Below are 23,759 nucleotides of genomic sequence, written 5' to 3' on the forward strand. Positions count from 1 at the left end.
ATTCGTTGAAACGACTTAACTACCATAGTACTACACTACTACGACATTACGCAGAGCCTTTAGTGATACATTTGTCATTGCCATTCTGGTAACAGGAAAATGTATAACAGGGGCCATGTCTTAATTGAATCTATTTATGGACATTAAAAGAAAGACCAATTATCATTCGTCATTCCCATACCATATAGGTGTAAACCTTTACAGCAAGAGCTGACTGCATGACCTTTATACACACTTTATACACTTTTCCACTTGTGCTGCTGGTCGACCTGAATGTCTTGTCAAACTGAACAAACAATGTGAAGTTTGTGTGGGTTGGAGTCAGTGACTGTGAAAAGGTATTTAGCAGAGAGGAATGATATACAGGGCCACATTGCACACTCGGCCTGAGCATAACATTCCTTTAAGAGCTAGAGCATTTATTGAATAAACAGGAACTAGGTTCTTAACCAAACCAGCTGTAGTGGCTTAAATTTATTGTCCTGCCTTCCCACGCCTTACTTTCAATAATATTTAGTGGCTTTTGACCATTTGCTATTTGCTATATGCTATTTTCAGCCATTGCTTAGAATAACTGTATATGTTTTGGATTAAAGGAACAGACCACCCTTTTTTGATTTTCACATATTTGCAGTATTTCCCAACATTATTCATGAATGTGCATAACATTTTCGTCTCAGTGTTTTCAGTACTTAGATTTATTGGATCAGAATTATTAGCATAGCTTAGCATAATCACTGGAAGTAACTGGTATCTTTAGCATCAAGCCACAAGTGGTCACTGGACGGAATTAAATTGCCGTTTTACACTCGGGTGAATTTTACATTAATTTTAAAATGGTTTATAAGTACATTTGATTGTGTTTTATTTTGTACCATAGACTTGCATTGCTATGCCTAATGTGGCTATACTGTTAAACGGGGCAATGCAAACACGTAGACGAAAATTATATGCACATTCATGAATAATGCTTGGAAATACTGCAAATATGTGAAAATCAAAAAAGGGTGGTCTGTTCCTTTAACCCATTGTGTCCTGGAGACACATATACGCTGCATTCAGGTTCTTGAGATGTAAGCTTCTGTATTAAAAATGTGGGTAAGTTAGAGCTGAATGAACACATCCAAAACAAGGGTCCTAGCTTTTAAATGTAGCTCATTTCGTGTTTGTATGTGCTTCGGAGGCTGAGATATTTAGGATTTAATAGGCAGAGGGCACCCTTTCCCAAAAAGGGCTTAGGATAAAATGGGTTAAAACCAGGATGTATGCATTCCATTTTTTTAACTTAACTTTTTTTTCACTTTGTGATTTTGTTTTTGAACTGCCTCCTTCCTTCCCCTCTTGTAATGCATCAGTGTTTCTAAGTTTTTATCTTGTGTAGAATGGTCGGATAGGAAAGATGGGAAGAAAACTTAAACTAGAAAGAGCCTCACTTTCGTGTTTATCATAAGGATATTAAGTTTGAGGGTGTTGTTTTCCCCGCTTTAAATCCTTTTCGTATTAAGAACTTGGAAACAGTAATGTCTGGGGCTAAACGGGAGGGAAGTAGTTCTACATAGACTCCTCCGGGAGGTTCAGCAGCACCTAGAGACATGGGGACAACAACGAGGAAGAGAGACAAGGACATTTCTTTTCACATCATATCACAGTAGAGTAATAGTAGAGTCCCGCAAGCGTCTCGGCAGGACGACTTGCCGCTGCTCTCCTCAAGCTTTACTGTTTCTAAGTCATTTTCGCCTCATGTCATGTCATATGTCCCTCCACATCGTCTCTGCATTCCAGGTGCAATTTTGCTGCTGACGCTCCTGCAGGCATCCAGACAGGACTACTTCCCCCTCTGCTCTCCTCATGCACTACTGCTTCTAAGTCCTTTTCATGTCATGTCATATTACGTGCTTGCCTCCCTCCATTTCACCTCCGTATCCCAGGTTCTGCTGTTGCTCCCGGAGGCGTCCGGTTGCTCCTTCCTTATATATTACTGTTTTATAAGTCCTTTTCCCCTCATGTTGGGTCTCTGTATCTTAACGCGCCCGTAACACGCCCGGAGGCATCTAGGAACTACTTCCTGCTGCTCTCCTCCTGATTTATTATTATTATTATTATTATTATACAGTATCTCCCCTCTCCCTGCTGATCTCCAGGTTCTGCTGACGCTCCCGGAGGGGTCCAGGCAGGACTACTTCCTGCTGCTCTCCTCCTGATTTATTATTATTATTATTATTATTATTATTATTATTATTATTATTATACTGTATCTCCCTTCCCCCTGCTGATCTCCAGGTTCTGCTGACGCTGCCGGAGGGCTCCAGGCAGGACTACTTCCCGCTGCTCTCCTCCTGATTTATTATTATTATTATTATTATTATTATTATTATTATTATGATCTCCAGGTTCTGCTGACGCTGCCGGAGGGCTCCAGGCAGGACTACTTCCCGCTGCTCTCCTCCTGATTTATTATTATTATTATTATTATTATTATTATTATGATCTCCAGGTTCTGCTGACGCTCCCGGAGGGCTCCAGACAGGACTACTTCCCGCTGCTCTCCTCCCCGCTGCTGATGCTGGAGCAGCTGCTGATGAACCTGAAGGTGGACTGGGCCGAGGTAGCCGTGGCAACGCTCCGGAAACTTCTGCTGCTGGGCCAGGAGGCGGGCGTCACCAGCGAGGACATCGACGCGCTGCTGTCCACCTACGCCCACAAGGCCCTGGAATTCTCCTGCCAGCCCCGCGAGAGGTCTCGATCAGGTGCTGTTACAAACGATCGTTGGAAATGAACTCACAAATGACAGCAGCAGTTATTTGCATCATTCAGTTTTATGTTTCTTATTGTCATCAATACATATGCTGCTATGTTTTTTTTGGTCCACACAACATCAGAACTATACTATGCCATGATGATGGATATGTTTTTGTATGTTTTTGTCTGTGTTCCTTGAGATGTGAAAGGAGCCTACAATGTGTAGTAGTAGTAGTAGTAGTGTTGTAGTAGTACGGTAGTACAAACCCCAACTCCGATGAAGTTGGGACGTTTGGTAAACAGTGAATAAAATCAAAATGCTATCATTTTCAAAACATTCAATCTATTCATTAGATGGAGAATAGTGAAAAGACAACATATTAAGTGTTAAAACTGAGAAAAAATATTGTTTTGGGGGACATATGTACTCATTTCTAATTTGATAAATCCAACACGTCTCAAAAGAGTTGGGACGGGGACAATAAATGGCAGCAAATGTCGAGGAAGACTAAAAACAAAACAAAAGACAACACTTAACAGTTAAATACATTAACCGATGAGATGATTTTATATAAAAAACAGTGTTAATTCCTATCTTGGACATGATTTCACCAGCTTAAATGGTGGGTGTATTCCTTGTCATGTTTTGCAATGTTTTCCTTTCTGTAGTGCTTACAGTGTGACAGGTCTTGACCAAAAACCCACCATTTTATCACCTGCTGGTCCTTATGATGGAGCCAAACTGTTAAAACATAGTAGAGAATGCAATTTGACCTTACTATGTGGCAGTAATCGAAGATCTCCCTTCAAAATATAATGCATGAGTGGCTTTTCATGCTGTTTTAAAACCCATTTATACCATTCAGCACTGTATTTAACTCTACAGATGAGTGAGAACATCTTAACCAATGCACTACTGCACCCGCATGCCATCATGGAGGCTGACTTTTGAAGCTAGCACTAACACAAGTTGGATGGTCCATTTTTACTGTAGCACAGGATGTGCAATGCTCTATTATTGTCAAAAAGAATCGACTTCTACAACTTCTGCTGACTTCTGTAAGCAAAGGACAGTTTCCCATGTCTTCTGGGTCTATTTCAAGTGAGCTCAGGTGCTTAGGAGAATGTTACACCCCTGTATCATTTTCATGCATTAAGCATTCTTAATATGGTCAATTTGCAATAGCTCTAATTCCTGGAGTGCTAGAGTGAGACTACAGCCAATGTATATTTCATGATGTCATGAACCTATACAATGATTTTATTAACAAAAATATGTCTTATATACACTCAATCGTGGTAAATCAAAGGGAATTCAAAAATGTATGTAATAACTATGGTAATTATTCCCTTTGCATCTTTAATTCTGAGTGACTCAGCCTCTCTGTGATGATCTTATACCTGGACACCTATATTGTCCGTCAGTACAATTCATTTTGAAATGTTCTTCTTTGTTGTTTTATCTTATTTGGATGTTTACTAAATTTCACTGATCCCCGTCCCAACTCTTTTGAGACGTGTTGGATTTATCAAATTAGAAATGAGTACATATGTCCCCCAAAACAATATTTTTTTCTCGGTTTTAACACTTAATATGTTGTCTTTTCACTATTCTCCATCTAATGAATAGATTGAATGTTTTGAAAATGATAGCATTTTGATTTTATTCACTGTTTACCAAACGTCCCAACTTCATCGGAGTTGGGGTTTGTAGTAGTTGTAGTATTGTAGTTGATCACTATCCTTACCTTACTACTCCCTGCAGACTCTGTCATCAGCCTTCAGGATGCTTATCTGCAGTGTCCTGCACAGTCAAGCTGCCCTGCCTCACCCTCAATAACCCCACCAACATCCACAGGTCAGTTACAGCCTGACCTGGTACATTGTCTGTCTGTCTCTCTCTCTGTCTGTCTGTCTGTCTGTCTGTCTGTCTGTCTGTCTGTCTGTCTGTCTGTCTGAATTCATATTCATATTCATTGCAAGCCCACATGGAAAATTTGACATATCTTTGTTGTCTTTGTTGCAGTTCATGATATGCTGGATGGTGGTAGTTGGATGTGAGTTGTCATGTCTCGCTGGCCTATTTTTCCAGTTTTATTTATTTATTTATTTTGCTGTTGTCTCTCTCTCTCTCTCTGTGTTTTAGTCAGCACACCCATGCACACGCCCTCCTCCACTGGCCGGAAAGGGCAGACCCCCAACACCCCCTTCACCCCACCTCCCAAGCCTCCTGGCCGCAAGGACTGGATACCCGACCACCAGGAGCCCGTCTGCATGGTCTGCCTACGTGAACGCTTCACCATGGTTAGTGAGTGGGCATGATGAGTAGAAAAGGCAGTCAGGGCAAACGGTTGAGTGGGGGCAGTGAAAAAAAAAAACATCCATCTCCATGGCTGCCTCACTGCTCCCTCAGGGCGCCACTTGGGCTGCCCCCTTGGACTGGTTATGCATACATGCAATTTCGTTCTGTGCACTGTGTACTGTGATGCCATGTGATATGAACCACTGAATATTTGTGATTATCTTCTGTGAAGACATTGAACAAAAAACTCACTGTATTGTATCATATCATTTGTGTCACACCATGACAACGGGAGTTTCCCAATGTGGTCCGTCACCCGCAGTTGGTTTAACACTTAAATCATAGCCTGCTGAGATATCACTCCAGAGGTATCTGCATAGCCAGGCTGTGTCCTCCTAGTGATGCAACAGCTTCAGCGTTGCTACCAGTCAGGTCAAGAGTCAATGCAAGTACTTTCCGAGTTCACGCAAATACAGGAACTCCTCTCACTTTGTTGGGAAGCAAACAATCATTAGCAAACCAAGGGAGGGAAATGTTAATTGTTATGCTCTTGGTCAGACCAAGTCTCGAAGAGATTTGAAAGTCGATGATAATCAGGCTAGTATCTGCCTTTTCTCAGAGCACAAACTGGCTGATATTTTGCTCGGTCATAGAACATGTGATGGTCATGCGTATTCTTTCTACAATAAAAAACTGTAATAAAACATCTTAGGAAGTTGACACTTCAGATCTTCAAGCACTGTTTAGTAGTGGATAATAAAAAGCCACAAAAAAGGAGGAAATGACTGGAACTAAGCCATGATCCGTTAACGGCTGCCACCTGACATGCCTCAGAGAGCGCAGTCAGGGTTGTATAATGTTAATGGCTTTGGTGCTCTTCCTCTCCCTTTACTTCAGTTCAACAGGCGTCACCACTGCCGGCGCTGTGGCAGGCTAGTGTGCCATACCTGCTCCAGCCACCGGATGGTGGTAGAGGGCTGCGAGGAGGAGGAGGCGCGAGTCTGCGATCAGTGTTACAACTTCTGCCATCCTGAGTAAGGCAGCTTCACTTGTTTACAGTCCTTTTACTGTATCAACTCTGAGGAACAATATGTACTCCAATACAATGTTTGCTTTGATATACCTTTTTGACCTTTTGTGTTATATGTTTGTTTTCCCAGTTCGGATGATGAGCTGGATGAAGCTGAAGGCAAGTAAAAGCTGTTTTGTGCACTCGTATTTATGCATCTCGAAAGTGGCATTGCTAATACTCAGAAGAAAACGCACATGTGTGCACTTCATAATATGTCTAGTTGTTGGATTACTTATGCGGTTCAATGTGTTCACTCTGCTCTGCTGTCTGTCTGTGAGAGAAATATGTGAAGTTATGTACAGTATGGTTTATGTAAATCAGGAACAGCAGTGTGCACACACAGCTCCACCAGAGATTCTTTAAGTATAGAGATATGCCACTGTAATAGGTTTCTATGGGCACCTAACATGACCAGGTTCCGGTCTGCCTAAAGAGCCGTGTCATAATGCTCCTACAATGAATAGAACGGTCCTTAGGTCTGCCTAGGTCTGCCTAAAGGGGGCAATAATAGAACCAGGAAACAATGGGCCAATGGAACCTCTCTCTCTCTACTCTCTCTGGTTCCACTGGTGCCCACACACTTCTGTATCAATTTTAATGTCTCTAGTCTCCACCCAAATGGGTCTTCCTCAGGCAAAATGAGAACGACTCATTTGGGTTGGAAAATAGCATATTATTAATGTCTGTGAGCAGTTTTGTTCTTTGACACCATGTGTGATACTAACACGGTGGCTGTCTTGGCATGTTAAAGTGTGTTAACAGTTGGCTCTTTGATTTGCATATTCTGTGTGATGCTAACACAGTGCTTGTCTTTCTGTGCAGTAGCTGGTAGTCCCGGTGCTGGCCAGTCGATGTTGGAGGGGATGTTGCGACTGCCCGAAGTCCCGGAGAGACGCTTCAAGCTCAGCATCAATAAAGAAGACAACCAGAAGCTACTCAACGAGTTCTACTATGAGCAGGTACGGTATAAAAGTAACTTTTTGACCTACAGTACCTGCCAATGGCAGGTAAGGTGTGGGTGTAACTGAGGTCATCTGTGCTTGCTTACCACTTGGGGCTCTAACCTGCGACCTACCAGCCGACGCTCCAGTTTGGGCATGGGAGGCACAACACGATAATGCAGATCCAGACCATTCAATCAGTGCTACATATTCTGTATGAGGCTTCGGGAGGGAAGATTACTAACGTTCTAAGCTGAACTCTGATAGCTCGCATCCGTTACATGAGTACCAGACAAAATATATTTTTATATGCACTTGGCGAGTGAGGGGTACTAATTTAAAACCCAGGGTACAGTACATGATCAGTGCTTCACTACAGTTATGTAGTGGAAATTTTCATTGTGAGCATGTTATAGTGATGGTTTCTTTCTGTGATTTTAGCACACTACATTAATAGTTGTTGCATACGTTTGAGTTTGTCTTCTTGCACTTGTAATCCATATCCTCCGCCGATCAGAAGAATCCTGTTTGTGCTTTCCTTCAACGTCTGTCACTGTGACCAACTTGAAATAGAGAGCACTGACTACGCATTCTGAACATCCCTCTGTTGCCATAAAGTATTTATGCGACTTAAGTCTTATCATGAAGTATTCATTTTGATCCATCACTCCACAATTCTTGTCTTTACTCCAAACAAAAAGACTATCCCTCTGGCGCTGCTTGCATCCTGTGACTTGATTTCCATCTCTCAGTCCTGCTCTGTTTTCCTCCTTGTATCCTGTGTCTTGATTTCGTCTGATTTGATCTCCCTTCCTGTCCTTGTATGTGGTCCTCCTTGTACATCAGCGGTTCTACCCTTTTGGGGGCCCTTGGCAAAATATAGACAAGGGGACCTTTTGAATTACTTTCGCTGGTATTTAACATGGTGGGGCTGACTGTTGCCCCCCCTCTACCATGGGCAAATCTGGTGTGGCTCTTGGCAACTGCCTAGTTTGCTTATTGGTAGACACGGCTCTGTCCTTGTAACTTCACTTAACCATCATCTTTCCCTCTGATCCTCCGCTCCTGTCCCCCTCTAGGCTCCTAGCGCGTCCCTGTGCGTGTCCATCCTCTCGCTGCACAGCGACCCCGCTGCCTGCGGCCACCAGCTGATTGGCCACTGCCGCGAGCTCTCGCGCACCCTGACCAATCCCGAAGTGGACGCCCGTCTACTCACCGAGGTCATGCGGCAGCTGCTCTTCAGCGCCAAGCTCATGTTCGTCAAGACGGGCCAGATGCAGGACCTGTCTCTCTGCGACAGGTGGGCGGCCTTGCGCATTTAGTTGTGTCGCATTACTTTCCATTACATTTAGGGGTGGGAATTAACAAAGTTATTAATTATGATTAATTAATCATAAGCCAAATAACTAACAGGCCAGTAGCAGAATTGGTCCCTCTGCGACAGTTTGACAACCTTGGGCAGAGATTACATTGCACATTACATTACACACCATACTGCATTTCACTGCATTACACATAACAAATGTTTTTTTCCCAAAGAGAGTCACAAATGAAAACGAAACAAAAGAAAACTTAGCATTAGGGTCATACTCACCCACTTCTTATAGACCTAAGTAAAAGAGTAAACACTTCTGTGAAATGATATGGTTTTCCTCATTTGTTTTTTTATTTTTTTTTAATCTATGCCCATCTTGCAGCTGCATCAGTAAGGTGTTTCAAATGTGGTCACATTGTTGTTTCATTTGTTTCCATTGACCTTCTCCTTACAGCTACATCAGTAAGGTGGACGTGCTGAAGATCCTGGTGATGGCAAACTATAAGTACATCCCCTCGCTGGATGACATCCTGGAGGCTGCCGCAGTGGCCCGCCTCAGGAACCAGCTGCTGGAGAGTGAATACTACAGGCTGGCTGTGGAGGTGAGATAGGGGGTGCATTCCAATATGTGACCTTGCCTCCTCCACTTGCCTCCTCCACTTGCTTCTCGTCATGATGACATCACTGACAACAGCATTATATTTCAATATCTTGCAAAAGCTCAATTGTAAGGTCTTTTTCTCATTTGCAATTGGGATGGTGAATGAAAAACAGTCCCTCAAAAGTTGTTGTGGCGAGGCTGACAGCTGGGAAACTTTATCTTTTTCTCCACGGAGGAGGGGCCAGGAGGCGGGATGAGGAGACAAGCACAAGTGGAGGAGGCAAGGTCGCATATTAAGATGCACTCAGGGTTAGCCAGGCTGTGCCCTCCTAGTGACGCAACACTTTCAGCATTGCAACTAGTCAGGTCAAGAGCAATGCAAGTACTTTCTGAGTTCCCGCAAATACAGGAACTCCTCCCACTTTGTCGATAAGCAAACAACCATAAGCAAACCAAGGGAGGCAGGTCAACCATGCCGTTTGGGAAACGTTAATTTGTATGCTCTTGGTCAGACCAAGTCTCGAAGAGATTTGAACGGCAATGATAATCAGGCTAGAGATAGGGTGCATTTCATTACCCTAACTCACGTCCTCGACCGTTCTGTGCTTGTGGCCTTGTGCTTCGATCATGCCCCGCCCCTGTGGAGAAAAGAATATAATTACGTTTCCCCGCTGTCTGCCTAGCCACAACTTTTGGGGGACTTTTCCACATTCAGCATCCCAATTGCAATTGTGAAAATAATTGCACCTTTGCGATAGCCTAGAAATCTAGACGCCCCTAGAGGCCGCAAATTGATGCCAGCTTTCAGCTATATGGGTTTAGCTCGCTATGCTACCTTTGCGAGATATTGAGTTGTTCTGTTGTCAGGGACGTCTTGCTTTGTCATCATGAGGCCACAAGCACAAGGGAAGATGGGAGTTAGGATGGACGGTACCCATAGAGAGACGGCGGCTGGGACAGGGCAGGGACAAAGATGACATGAATTTTACATGACATATCTTGCTCTGTCTATGGGAGTAAAGACTCAGCTATGATACAATAATTATAAAGCTATTATTATTGCTGTGGAGATGAAAGACAGGTGTAAGACAGAGTAATAATAATAGTAAAATACAAATTAAGTCAAGGCTATGCTGTACTACACACAGTGAAAAATTGGTCAAATGTGTCTTGACTTTGGACTTGACTCTGGACTTGACTCAGACTTGAGTGGAAAGACTTAAGACTTACTTGTGACTTCCACATAACTGGCTTGGTCCCACCTCTGGTGAAAAGACAATAAAGCTACGTGGCAAAAAAAAACCCACTTGTACTTTTGTTTCCTCCCAGGTGTCCACCAAGAGCGGGCTGGACCCGGGCGGCGTGTGGCATGCGTGGGGCATGGCGTGCCTGAAGGCAGGCTTCCTGAGCGGGGCGCGCGAGAAGTTCGCCCGCTGCCTGAAGCCACCCGTGGACCGCGGGCAGCATCACCACGGCTCCCGCCTCCTCCAGGACATCCTGCAGCACCTGGAGGCCCACATCCGGCCCACTGCATCCACCGTCGCCATGGTAACTAGCTGCCGTGTTCGGATTCTTTCTATTTCTGCTCCCACAGGCTGGTGGTTCTTGGCTTGCGGCCAGCTTAAGGAATGAGATTAATAGTAAATAAATAAATAAATAAATGCAAACATGCATACCACATGCATACACACGTGTGTACATAATGTGCGTACATGTGCATAATAGAAAAGCTTATTCATACATCAATCCATCATACACAAATGGAGAAATTGAAGCTTTTCCTTCAATTGGTAATTATATTTTCATCGCAGCCCTACAAGTGGAGTCCACAGGTTGTTGTGTTTTCTTGTGAGAGAATTGTTAGGGCACAGTCACACTGTGTCTTTCTGCTTTTGATGCTGCTGGTATTGGTATATGCAACGTACTGTAGCACTGGAAATGCTTTCTTGTGTTGCCATCCAAGCCCACAGAGTGATTTTCTTCTTCCATCCTCCTCTGTGTATCCGTGTGTGTGTGTGTGTGTGTGTAGGAGGCGGCCAAGCCTCAGAGACAAAAAAAAAGAAAAGACGACTAAAAAACGAGAGCATGAAATGCAGTGATTCATTAGCCTTCTCTTGGTCTCCTAGCAGCACAGCTCCACGGCATAAAGCGTCTCGTTAAAGATGACCCGAAAGCCTAACCACCACCACAACCTCGAACAGAACATCTAGAGCAGTGTTTCCCAACCAGGGGTACGTGTACCACTAGGGGTACGCGAGCACACTGCAGGGGGTACTTGGAACATTTTTAATTTTAACAAATACATGGAGCATAGTCACACAGCAATAGAAAAAGTGATGTAAAACATGAGTTAGGGGGTACTCATTGCAAAACGAAAAGGCTCAGGGGGTACATGAGACAAAAAAGGTTGGGAAACACTGATCTAGAGCTGTCTGCGGCCCCCCCCAGGGGGTACATGAGTCAAAAAAGGTTGGGAAACACTGATCTAGAGCTGTCTGCCCCCCCCCCAAATCCCCCAACATCCATCCCCAAAGACCCCCCTCAACCTCAGCCAGCCCCCACCGTCTATCAGACACCTTTTGTGATGCCACAGTGCCGCCAACCAATCTATTCTTAGGTTGGCCGAGATAAATCGTTAAAAAGGCCTCCTTGAATGTCGCCTTATGCAACTTCACTGGGTGGAAGACGTCAGGGCAGGCCTGTCACAACCAGCCAAGCATATTAGGCAATTGCCTAGGGCCCAAGGTAATGACTCTGGTTATGTACTTGTATACTATGAATGACAGCAATGACAACTTCATGAATGTGGCAGCACCTTCAAGTCAGTGACCAAAGTGATTGAAAAATACAATGATAATTAAATACTGTCAAAATGTCTCTTGAAGAGGGGCCTCCCCAGAGAGGAAAAGTGCCCCCAAGTCCCTCTGTTGCCTAGGGCCCATAAATCCCTTGAAACAGCCCTGTGTCAGTGGTGTCTGCTGTTGATGTAGGCCAAGGAGGACAAAGGAGCAGGATCAGATGCACAAGGCCGGCCACAGCAGGCCTAAACTGAGCCAGCGAGGCAGGAGGTTACGTAACCTCGCATCACTGTAAACTAACTGTTGTTGTTGTTCGGCTGTGAGGCGGCTCTTGGTCCATTGCCCAGCTTTTTTTTTTTTTAGGTCAGCAACATTCAAGCTGCCACGGGGGCTTGCTCAGCTCACAACAGAAGGCATGATTTAATGATGACTGTTGATTCATTTAGTAGTGTGATGAAGCGGTCTGCACACTGTGTATTAACTCCAAAAATACTTTATTTCATTTTAACATACGGCAACGTTTCGATCCATCCAGTTAATACACAGTGTGCAGACCGCATCATCACACTACCTACTACCTTTTGTCTGGCACCTGCACAACTACTTGTGGATGTGCGCACCCTACTTCTAAACACTGTTGATTCAGTCAGGGCAATATGTTGTAAGAACAGGTTTTCCTCCCTTTTTGCAATGAGAATTCTGTTCATGTATGTTTGCTTGTATTTCTGCTGGTGATGGTGGTGGGTGGGTTCAGACCAGCATATTATGACGATGTGTAGCCCATGTATGTCTGTCGAGACTAGTGTCTGTCAGGGATGTAATTAAAATCGAAATGTATCGATGTATCGGAAGTATCGGCCGGCGATTTAATTGAATCGCATCGTATCGTGGGGCATTCTTAAGAATCGAAAAGAATCGAATCGCTGGCCCCTGTGCAATGCCCTAGTTCCATAACACAATAGTAGCGGAAAAGTAATTGGAAAAAATCTAATTGAACCGAATCGCATCGTATCGTGGGGAATTCTTAAGTATCGAAAAAGAATCGAATCCATGCTTTAAGAAATCGGTACCGTATGGTATCGTCATGAAGGCTGTGATTTACACCCCTAGTGTCTGTTAGAATATGTATGTGCATGGCTGTTGGTTCACCTGCCTTAGCTGTACTGTTATCTCTTCTTGTGTGCATGTGTAAGGGTATTTGTATGTGTGTGTGTGTGTGTGTTTGTGTGCATGTGCGGGTTTGTCAGTGCTGGTGCTGATGTATGTGAAGGTTGGTTCAAATATTAATGTATGTTTAAAGAAATTGTTTATGCGGTATAAAAGAGTGAGCTTGGGCCTCTGCGCTGACTGCTGTTCTGTAACTCTGTGTCCTGTCTCCAGCTGTAGCGCCCTCAGGAGGACCTCCTGGCCTCCCTGCTGACTCCTAACGTGTGTGTGCGTGCGTGTGCGTGTGTGTGTGTGCGCGTGCGTGCGTGTGTGTGCGTGCGTGCGTGTGTGTGGGAGTATGTGTGTGTGTGTGACCTCCTGACCTCCCTGCTGACTCCTAACGTGTGTGTGTGTGTGTGTGTGTGTGTGTGTGCGTGTGTGTGTGTGTGTGTGTGTGACCTCCTGGCCTCCCTGCTGACTCCTAACGTGTGTGTGCGTGCGTGTGCGTGTGTGTGTGTGTGTGTGACCTCCTGACCTCCCTGCTGACTCCTAACGTGTGTGCGTGCGTGTGTGCGTGTGTGCGTGTGTGTGTGTGTGTGTGACCTCCTGACCTCCCTGCTGACTCCTAACGTGTGTGTGTGCGTGTGTGTGTGTGTGTGTGTGTGTGTGTGTGTGTGTGTGTGTGTGTGTGTGTGTGTGTGTGTGACCTCCTGACCTCCCTGCTGACTCCTAACGTGTGTGCGTGTGTGCGTGCGTGCGTGTGTGTGTGTGTGTGTGCGTGTGCGTGTGCGTGTGCGTGTGTGTGTGTGTGTGTGTGTGTGTGTGTGTGTGTGTGTGTGTGACCTCCTGACCTCCCTGCTGACTCCTAACGTGTGTGTGTGCGTGTGTGTGTTCGGTGTGTTCGGTGTGTGTGTGTGTGTGTGTGTGTGTGTGTGTGTGTGTGTGTGTGTGTGTGTATGTGTGTGTGTGTGTTACCTCCTGACCTCCCTGCTGACTCCTCTAACGTGTGTGTGCGTGTGTGTGTTTGTGTGCGTGCGTGTGACCGTGCGTGCGTGTGACCGTGCGTGCGTGTGTGTGTGCGCGTGCGTGCGTGCGTGTGTGTGTGTGTGCTCCTCTGTCTCCAGCCGCAGCACCCTGAGGAGGACATCCTGGCCTCACTGCTGACTCCTAACGTGTGTGTGTGTGCGTGCGTGCGTGTGTGCGTGCGTGCATGCGCTTGAGTGCGTGTGTGTGTGCGAGTGTGCGTGCGTGCGCGTGCGTGTGCGTGCGTGCATGTGTGCGTGCGTGCATGTGTGCGTGCGTGCGTGTGTGTGTGCTCCTCTGTCTCCAGCCGCAGCACCCTGAGGAGGACATCCTGGCCTCCCTGCGGGAGCTGGAGGAGTCCCTGGCGGGCACGCACCCGCTGGAGCACCTGGAGGGCCGCGTGCAGCACTGCCGCCACTACCAGGAGAGCCTCCACTACCTGCAGACCTACGGCACGCACCTGGCCCTCGTCAGCTTCTACATGCGCCACGACGGCATGAAGGAGGCGCTGGCCTACCTGCTCAGCAAGGTGAGAGCTAGGGATGGAAATAATATCGAAATGTAGCGATATATCGCAATATATTCTGATGATTGAATGGAATCGCATCGTATCGTGGGACATTACTTAAGTATCGAATCGCTGGCCCCTGCCCAGTAACTTAATAGAAGTGGAAAAGTCATTGGGAAAAAAATCGAATCGAATCGTATCGTATCGTATCGTGGGGCATTCTTAAGTATCGAAAATAATCGAATCGTATCGCATCGAATAATAAGATATCGATATTGAATCGTATCGTCATGGAGGCTGTGATTTACATTCTAGTGAGAGCCATGGAGGACTGTAGCCTCTTTTCCACCGCCGGTTTTCTCGTAGGCCCACAGTTCGACACATTGCGACTCGGGCGCCACTTTTACGCTTTTAGATTGAGCTGTGTTGTGCCCAATCGAAAAGCAAAAAGTGGCGGCCGAGTCGCACTTTGTCGAGCTGTAGGCCTACCAGTAAACGGGCAGTGGCAAAAATGCATATGTGGCTGTCTCCTACCTGTTAATCGAGGTGACTGCAGTGGGTAACACTTTACTACCCCTAAAAAGCTTTATTAACACTTTATGAATAATTAACAAATTATCAACAAAACCTTTACAAATGTTTGCAAATGAGAGAGAAAAGCAGTGGTAACACACCAGACACAGCACAGTCACATTGGTCCTGATAGTTTGTCCTCCAAAGACCAGAAGGCATGAAACCACTTGATATAGAAGTATTGGGCAGGCAAACAGGCGTAAGAAGACTCATCCAGTAGAAGTTGATTCCCACTCTACTGTGCAGTGGTAGTTTGGTTCTTACTCATTTACAAACATTTGTAAATGTTTTGTTTATGATCATTTCATTAAAATGTATATAAATCTTTTTGGTGGTAGTTACCCAGCGGTGGAGTATGTGGTGTCACTACAGCTTAGAGGCCATCTCCTATCTGTTAGGAAAGGTGATTGCCACGAAGTAGGTGGTGTCATTACAATTTAGGGTCTCTCCTCCTCAGCCTGCTCAGAAAGGTGAGTCCAATAGAAATGTCATCAGAGGCCATTTATAAGGAGGAGGCAGTTCTTAAGGAGAAAATCAAGATGACGCATGGTTCATAGCTGCTGTCATATAGCTGCCATGGACCTTTAAAGGGGTATGCCACTATTTTGGGGCTTAATACAGTTGAAATCGTTGGTTGGGATTTATAAAGGTAGTAAAGTGTCTTATTTTTCATGTTAAGCGTTGTCTTGCTTTAAGACAAGTTAAAAGAGGGAATATGTCGCTAAGCTAGTGAAAGTCAATGTATCCGTGTAGCATTGTAGCATGCTATACGGATACATTGACTTTCACTTGCTTAGCCCCAAAATAGTGGCATACCCCTTTAACTGAACACCATGCCTTCTGAACTCATGCTAGCCAGTCACGCCACTTCGGAGAGCAGAGTTGATCCCACTTTATTACATTGGTGATAGTTAGCTTAGTTTGCTTCATCTTGGTTATCACATTGTAAATCTTTGACATCATTACTACGCTTGAGGATGTGTATTTATTGCCATACCAATTAGGCTGCCTATTTGAAGTTGCAGTCAAAGTGCATTTTTAGCATCCTGGATAATAGCAGTTAAGCGATTAATAACAGTCAAGCCATCATTAAAAGATAATAATTGTGAGAAGTTGTTTTGCTGTGGTTATACATAACGTGCAATCATTTTTGTAATCAGAAAGTTCTGTACGTATGATGTACTGCATGATTAAGAATTGTTTTTCTCCTCCCGCTCCTTCCCCGGCTCTCTTATCTCTCTCTCTCTCTCTCTCTCTCTCTCTCTCTCTCTCTCTCTCTCTCTCTCTCTCTCTCTCTCTCTCCATCTCTCCCCGACTCCTCACCAGTAGTGTCCAATGGAGGTGTTTATGGAACATAATTAATGATCTCACCCCTTCCCCCCCCCCCCCCCTCTCTCTCTACCTGTCCCTTCCTCCATCTCTCTCCCACTCCTCCTCCCCCAGGAGTGTCCAGAGGAGGTGTTTCTGAAACTTAATAAATTATTTTCTCACCGCTCCTTACCTCCCCTCTCGCATTACCTGTACTGTCCTCCATCTCTCCCCCTGCTCCTCCTCCACCAGGAGTGCCCTGAGGAGGTGTTTATGGAACATAAATAATGATTTTCCTCCCCCTCTCCTCCTCTCCTCCTCTCCTCCATCAGGAGTGCCCTGAGGAGGTGTTTATGGAACATAAATAATGATTTTCTCTCCCCCTACTCCTCCTCCTCCACCAGGAGTGTCCAGAGGAGGTGTTTATGGAACATAAATAATCATTTTCTCTCTCCCTACTCCTCCACCTCCCCCCCCAGGAGTGTCCAGAGGAGGTGTTTGTGGAGGCGGTGCTGCTGCCGTGTCTGGAGCGCGGGCGGCTGGCGTCCCTGCAGGGTCAGCTGGAGAGCCTGGAGCCCAGCCTGGAGGGCTGGAGCCGCTACCTCATCGTCTGCTGCCAGCAGCTGCAGAGACGAGGACACTACCACACGCTCTACCAGCTGCAGCAGTTCATGGCCGTTAGTATTTACATGACGCACTATCAGAGGGGTATACACTAAGACAGTGTTTCCCAACCTTTTTTGTCTTGTGTACCCCTAAGCCTATTCGTTGTGTCATGAGTACCCCTTAAGTCAAGTTCTATGTCGCTTTCTCCATCCCAATGTAACTAAGCTCTAGCCTGGTCCTGACCATCCCATAATACTACCATTTCTGCCAAGTGTCTTGGCGGAAGTACATAGGATGGCGCGCGAGGCTAACTAAGCTCCATATATTTGTTAAAATTTGAATTTTCCAAGTACCCCCTACAGTGTGCTCGCGTACCCCTAGTGGTACACGTACCCCTGGTTGGGAAACACTGCACTAAGAAGCTGGTTCAGGAGGACTCCAGGCTCTTCTATTAGATGATTCACCTCTTAACTTAACCTGGTTTACTCCTGAACCAGCTTCCCCAGGGCTCTAAATGAACACCCGCCATCCGGCCAAATGCTGGTGAAAATTAAGTTTGACTGGTAGAAAAGACAAGTTGCTAACCAGCCTCTGACTGGTAGTGAGTGTTTGTTTGACTAGTAAGATTAACACCTACTAGCCAAATTGCCTAGTGATACACTAGCAGAGTTGTGTGTGAGTAAACATCAAAAATGTGTATTCCAGGATCATGTGTAGCAGTGACCTGCATGAGTCTATGTAATAATTGGCTCTAATAATGTAAAAATACACTTGAAAAGTGCTAACTATAATGCAAATCTAAATGAGATCATATTTGTTGAGCCTGTTTTGGTGCTAAATGATCTGAGAAGCTGTTTACATGTTTATGGGTAGATATTTTTGAAAACGCATTGGTTTTGACCTCTCATTTCCTCACCTCTCCTTTGACCTCTCCTGACCTCACCTCTCATTGAGTTTTAGAATGCACTTTTCAAAACTGGTTTAAAAAATAGCCCATTTAGGGGGCTAAATCACACCAGTCACAATGGAGTTTTTACTTTTATTCACAGGTCGTGTTTATACGTTAATGGATAAAAATTTAAAAAAAATATGTGTAACCAGCACCTAAATGTGTATGCGTTGTAAAGGTTGCGGTGCTAAATGTTCCAAATGGGCGTGTTTCAGGACCACGTGCGTGCGGCGGTGACCTGCATCCGCTTCTTCTCCCATGGGGCCGAGTCGTACCTGCAGCTGGGGGAGCAGCAGCGCTGGCTGGTGAGGGCCAAGGAGCACCTGAGGACCTACCTGCAGGAGCAACAGGCCCGCACCGCACAGCGCAAGAAGACACTGCCAGGCAGCAGCGCTAGCAGTAGCAGTAGCAGTAGCAGTAGTAGCAGCGGCTTCCGCAAGAAGATGTCATCCAGCGACGTCACCAGGTAAGGGATGATATTTGAAGTATAGAAAGAAAAGAAAGCCCATTGGGAAACTCCAACTCCCATTGTCATTGTGACACAGCACACAAGTGAACACTGCACACTGCACACAACGAAATTGCATTTATGCCTCACCCGTGCAAGGGGGCAGCCCTCAGTGGCGCCCCATGGGGAGCAGTGCGGTGGGACGGTACAATGCTCAGGGTACCTCAGTCATGGAGGAGGATGGGGGAGAGCACTGGTTGATTACTCCCCCCACCAACCTGGCGGGTCGGGAGTCGAACCGGCAACCTCTGGGATGCAAGTCTGACGCCCTAACCGCTCACCCATGACTGCCCAAGTATGTTAGTAAGTAAGTAGTATATAGTAAGTTAAGTAAGTGTAGTAGAAGTATGTAGTAATGTTTTATGTAGTCGAACCATGCCCCATCAATACACCCAAGGGTAGTCAAGGGGAGTGAGAGCAATACAACTGGATGTAGAAATAGGCCTCCGTCACATCACCAGAGCACAGATAACACCTCCGGAGCAGTGTATTCACTTTTCCAGCGGTTGTTCCTGACCAAAGTCTCCTTTAATCCCCTAGGTGAGGTAAGAGCTCTCGGCAGGAAGTTGTAATGCCCAATGTTGGCGAAAGTCCAGCTTGTGGTAGCCCATTTATTTGTGGCTAATCTAACTATGCTGTAAATTTTGCATATGTGTTAAGAATTGTAGTGTAGTGCATACAGGGATTAATAATTACATTTCTGTACTCATTCCTTACACTTGTTCCCATATGATAAAGAGCAGGTCACAGCTTTCCTGAGAAATCAATATCAGCCTCTTATGCTTCACAATGGTCACACTCTCCTTCAACCCCTCCTACTCTTCCTCATCATCATCCTCCTCCTACTCTACCTCCTCCTACTCCTCTTCCTCCTACTTTTCCTCCTCTATTCTCCTCATCTTCCTCCTCTATTCTCCTCCACCTCCTCCTTTGTCTGTCCTCAGGCATATGAACACTATTGAGCTCCAGCTGGAGGTGACTCGCTTCCTCCACCGCTGTGAGGCCTCCTCCTCCCCCTCCAAGACCTCTGGGACTCCCACCCCCACGCCCACCACCACCACCCCCACCAGCACATCCAAAGCCAGCGCTCCACCCACGCTGTTCGGTGGAGGCCAGATGAAGATCGATGTAGCTTGCAAGGTGAGGTGGTGGAAAGAAGGTTTTTTTTTTCCAATTTGTTCTTCCTGGGTAAAAGAGTTTTGATGTTATCTTGATGAAACGATCATTGCCAAGGCATAACGATGAAACTTGTCTGTGTTGTACAAATAAGAGTTGATGCGTGATGCAACCTTCCCTTTTTATTTTTTAGTTCTACAGTATTGTGGTCGGCACCCTAAACGAAGAGAAAATGTGTTTCTTTTGGTGGAGCCTGTTCCAACCTTTATGTGAATGATCATTGCTTTTGCCATGGTACTGCTGCTAACTAACCTGGGGTGCGTTTCCCGAAAGCGTAGTTGCTAACTACGGTGGCTACTTTGTTGGTTGCAATGCAATGTCCCATTGGCAACTACCCAAGTTGCTAACTGTTAACAACTTCGCTTTCGAGAAATGCACCCCTGTATTGCATTACAAGCAGTGGTGAAAGTACGTAGATGTACGCGCTGGTCATTGCTTAGTCATATATTGTAAGACTTACAGGTGGCATGTAGGACCCGTAAGCGGAGAGGCACGAGTGACCTACATTTAAAATTAGTAACCAGTCTTTTTCCCAGTCATTTGCATAAGAAAAAGTGAGGGGGCGGGGGTTTACGAATTGGGTTTTTCCCACCTGCTTACTGTATATAGTAGGCCTACTATGCTACCAAGCCATCTAATGCCTTCCTAAACGGATTTTATTAACTTACAAGTTGACCTATGATGATAGTTCTGCTTGTTTCAATAGTGGAATTGTATTGTATATGCATATTTGTACATTTATATGTTCATTTTATGTAACTTACATGTATGTATATGCTCAATGTACTTTATGTGTGTACATGTATTCAAAGGGGTTACTTGAACCAGCAAGAAATGAAAGTAGGCCTACTTGCCCCCTGATTACAGGTTATGCTGGGTGGAAAGAACATTGAAGAGGGATTTGGCATTGCATACAGAGTTATACAGGTAACAAATGTCTGTTTGAATCACTTCATTCCTTTTCCCGTTTTTTTTCAGGAACATGATAATGTCATTTGTAAATAATGTAAGGAATGTTCTATTATTATTCATAATTCATTATAGGTAGAGTATGTGATTTTTGTAGAGTTTCACCTCCAGAATGTATGCTGTCCATTCCTAAATATTAGTTTATTTCTGGTACTTTGTAAATATTCATGGAAAAAACGAATTTGGGAATGGGCTGCAGACCGTAGTTGCAATGCTTACTCTGGCCACAGTCTTCCATACTCCGTATACCAAACAAGGCCATAACAGCTGATAAACCCCCTTCAGGACTTCCAGTTGGAGGCGCTGGCGGTGTACACGCGTGCGGGCCAGCGTCTGGTGAGGCAGAGGCAGTACGGGGCCGTGCGGCAGCTCCTCAAGTGTGTGGGGGAGTCGGGTGCCGCCACCAAGAATGACTGCGACGCCATTGTACTCAGCTGCATCTCCCTAGCCGACAAGTCCCCCGCTGACGTAAGTCTATCACACCCTACTACTAGCCTCGCGTGCCATCCCGCGTACTTCCACCAAAAAATTTGCTCCGTACTAAATGAAATGGTAGTATTATGGGATGGTCAGGACCAGGCTACCCTAAGATGTAAGGTGTAATGATGTGTGTGATGTCTTGTGTATTCTGTAAGCTACTTCACACCTTAAATTCCCCTCAGGATTAATAAATTATTATCTACTCTACTCTCTCTAAGCTACTGCTCCTTGTACTACTTCTACGACCAGTAGGATTAGGGTGACGTAACTTGTCCAAGACTCACCAAAGTATTTTTCGTTCCATTTTTTGTTTCTTTAAGTGACACTTGCATATTATCTTTTGTCCCTCCAGGCCAAAGAACTTGAGGGTCTGATCCTTGAGTGTAAAAGCACAGAAAACAAGGTATGTGGTCTAATGTTGCATACTTACTCTTCTGAGGGCCTTTTGCACACTCTAACACTCGCATCTTCCCACCTTATGAATCATGAAAATGTTCTTTCTCCCCCTGCTGTGTTCCACCCCACTCTTTTTACCCTCCCTCCATCCCTTTATCTCTCTCTCTCTCTCTCTCTCTCTCTCTCTCTCTCTCTCTCTCAGATTAAGGCCTACCTGCAGTGCAGTAAGCTGCGTGCGGCGTACCTGCTGGCGGTGAAGCTGGATGCGGGCCGGGCGGGTCCCCTGGTGCAGGAGGTGCTGCAGGCGGCCGAGAGCTCGGGGGACTCGGTCATGGAGAACATCTGCCGCCAGTGGCTGTCCGAGCACCAGGACCGGCCCAACAGGCAGAGGCAGGGCCGGCCCAACGCCAGATAGGACCAGGACCGGCAGGCTGAGGCCCAACGCCAGATAGCATCACGACCAGCAGGCTGAGGCCCAACGCCAGATAGCATCACGACCAGCAGGCTGAGGCAGGGCCGGCCCCCACGCCAGATACCATCACGACCGGCCCAGTAGGTAGAGGCAGGGCCAACGCCATGTATCCAGGGTCCATTTACACAGCAACTGTTTCCCAATAAACTGCACCCCTCCCCTCTCTTCTCTCCCGGCCTGGTCCCTACTTCTCTGACTGGTGATCGGACAGAGGCTGGGCTGTACTGACCTACCAAATGCCCCCTTCTCGCTCTCCCTGTCTGGCCTATCCTTTGGTGACGAACAACCAGGTGAGGCTAAGATAAGGCAGAACCAGGGCCAGGTAATCAGATGGACTGAACTGAACTGATGCACCAGCTGCCTCCCTCTCGCTCTTCCTGGCATAGCTCTGTCTGGCCTGGTCTCTGCTTTGGTGATGAACAACCAGGTGAGGCTAAGATAAGACAGAACCAGGGCCAGGTAACCAGATGGACTGAACTGAACTGATGTACCCACTGTCCCCCTCTGTTCCTGGACTCCACTACCGGCTGACTAGGCAAAAACAGGGCCAACACATGGCCAAGTTGCCCACCTGACCTGACTCACCCACTTCCGGTCTCGCCCTGACCAACTTGGCTTTTCTCCAATAGCCACAGGCTCCATCCCTCACCCTCATCTCACTGCCTGAAACTACGTATGCCTTCTGCACCAGACTGTGCAGATCAACCGTCCTCACACCTTGAGGAACTTTGTTCACCGCAGTGCCAAAACTGTCCTCTCTTTGGGTCACTTATGCCAGTGTTTAGTTTGATGGAGGAGCAGCAGGAGATTGGTGAGGAGGAGCATTTTTGAAGTTCAAAGCCAGAGACTCAAATATGCACACAAAACTGTAACATATCAGTCTGTTCTACTCTTGGTTTCATCTCACCTTCTACCTAATACCTCACTAGAAAGGGATGCTTCCAACACCCTATTGTTTATTTTGTAGGAAGTCGTAAAATGCACTGCGATCATTGTAAGAGGTCACAATGTGGTTTTTTTTTTCGATATTTGGCCTGGCTGTTTACAGGCAACAGAAGTCTATTATTTGACTGAAAACTGGCTATAGGTGTGGCTACCGAGGTGGTTCACGCGCCTTGATGCTGATCATCATTTCGTGGTGACGTTTAGTTATTGAAGTCGAAGTTTCGTTGTTGGAAGTTAGGTGTCACCAGGTGTGCGTCTGCCTAATGAGTCAGTCTGTTGTCTAATGAAAGGGAAGCTGAAAGGCTGTGTGCGCCGTTTCTGGGCATTAGCCATTGTAGTGAGGACATCTGGTATGTGTTTTGGAAATTAACCGGGAAAACTGGATTTGATAAGGGACCTCAGTCACATTCTGTGATCAGTAATAGGACACGTCGAACAGTTGAAGTATTAGCGCATAAATGACCTATTTGGAGTTAAGACAAGTAACTTATTATTACAGTATTAATATAAACACCTCTCCTTCTAGCCATGCTGACCTTTCTCAGTGATGAATTGTCTCTGACTCTCGTGCACTGTTAATATTTATCTGTCGACATATATTTTCTTATATGTGTGTGCTTGTGTGTGTGAGAACAGATGATTTTGTCTTTAAGCTTTTTGTGTTTTGCTTTAAGGCTTCTAGGTTAACCCTGTTGTCCCTTATCCGAAATCATGTGAACCTAAAGACGTGGATTTGTAGCCAGTGCTTAATAATGTTTTATTCACACGTTGGCCTTTAATTAATAATCTCATGGGAAGATTGTGCTAAAGAAGGGACTTTTTTCTTTGTTACTGGTAATTGTGTTGAAGATTGTCTGTTCAACGTCTTGTTTACAATAATGTCTGACAATGTTTTCTGACAACTGTCACAGGGCTTTAGACAGAATATTTAC

General features: G+C 45.7%; 1 protein-coding gene across 3 annotated transcripts in view; it reads left to right on the top strand.

Moving 5' to 3' along the window:
- The window catches only part of zfyve26 (zinc finger, FYVE domain containing 26), a 60,526-nt gene extending 37,523 nt beyond the window's left edge, over positions 1-23,003 (top strand). For 2 of the 3 annotated variants that reach the window (XM_063183494.1, XM_063183493.1), the window contains 17 exons: positions 2,495-2,747; positions 4,505-4,597; positions 4,886-5,043; positions 5,939-6,075; positions 6,202-6,230; positions 6,936-7,072; positions 8,134-8,354; positions 8,824-8,971; positions 10,300-10,518; positions 14,245-14,466; positions 16,806-17,003; positions 18,097-18,347; positions 19,334-19,529; positions 20,433-20,492; positions 20,820-21,002; positions 21,367-21,417; positions 21,613-23,003. In XM_063183494.1, the coding sequence (XP_063039564.1) occupies positions 2,495-2,747; positions 4,505-4,597; positions 4,886-5,043; positions 5,939-6,075; positions 6,202-6,230; positions 6,936-7,072; positions 8,134-8,354; positions 8,824-8,971; positions 10,300-10,518; positions 14,245-14,466; positions 16,806-17,003; positions 18,097-18,347; positions 19,334-19,529; positions 20,433-20,492; positions 20,820-21,002; positions 21,367-21,417; positions 21,613-21,825 (2,769 nt within the window). In that variant the 3' untranslated portion in view covers positions 21,826-23,003. The remainder of the gene's footprint in view (positions 1-2,494; positions 2,748-4,504; positions 4,598-4,885; positions 5,044-5,938; positions 6,076-6,201; positions 6,231-6,935; positions 7,073-8,133; positions 8,355-8,823; positions 8,972-10,299; positions 10,519-14,244; positions 14,467-16,805; positions 17,004-18,096; positions 18,348-19,333; positions 19,530-20,432; positions 20,493-20,819; positions 21,003-21,366; positions 21,418-21,612) is intronic. The other variant, XM_063183495.1, reaches the window with a different exon arrangement.
- Positions 23,004-23,759: the final 756 nt, after the last annotated feature.

The sequence above is a fragment of the Engraulis encrasicolus genome, chromosome 19 (genome assembly GCF_034702125.1).
Source record: "Engraulis encrasicolus isolate BLACKSEA-1 chromosome 19, IST_EnEncr_1.0, whole genome shotgun sequence".
Classification (NCBI taxonomy): Eukaryota; Metazoa; Chordata; class Actinopteri; order Clupeiformes; family Engraulidae; genus Engraulis; species Engraulis encrasicolus.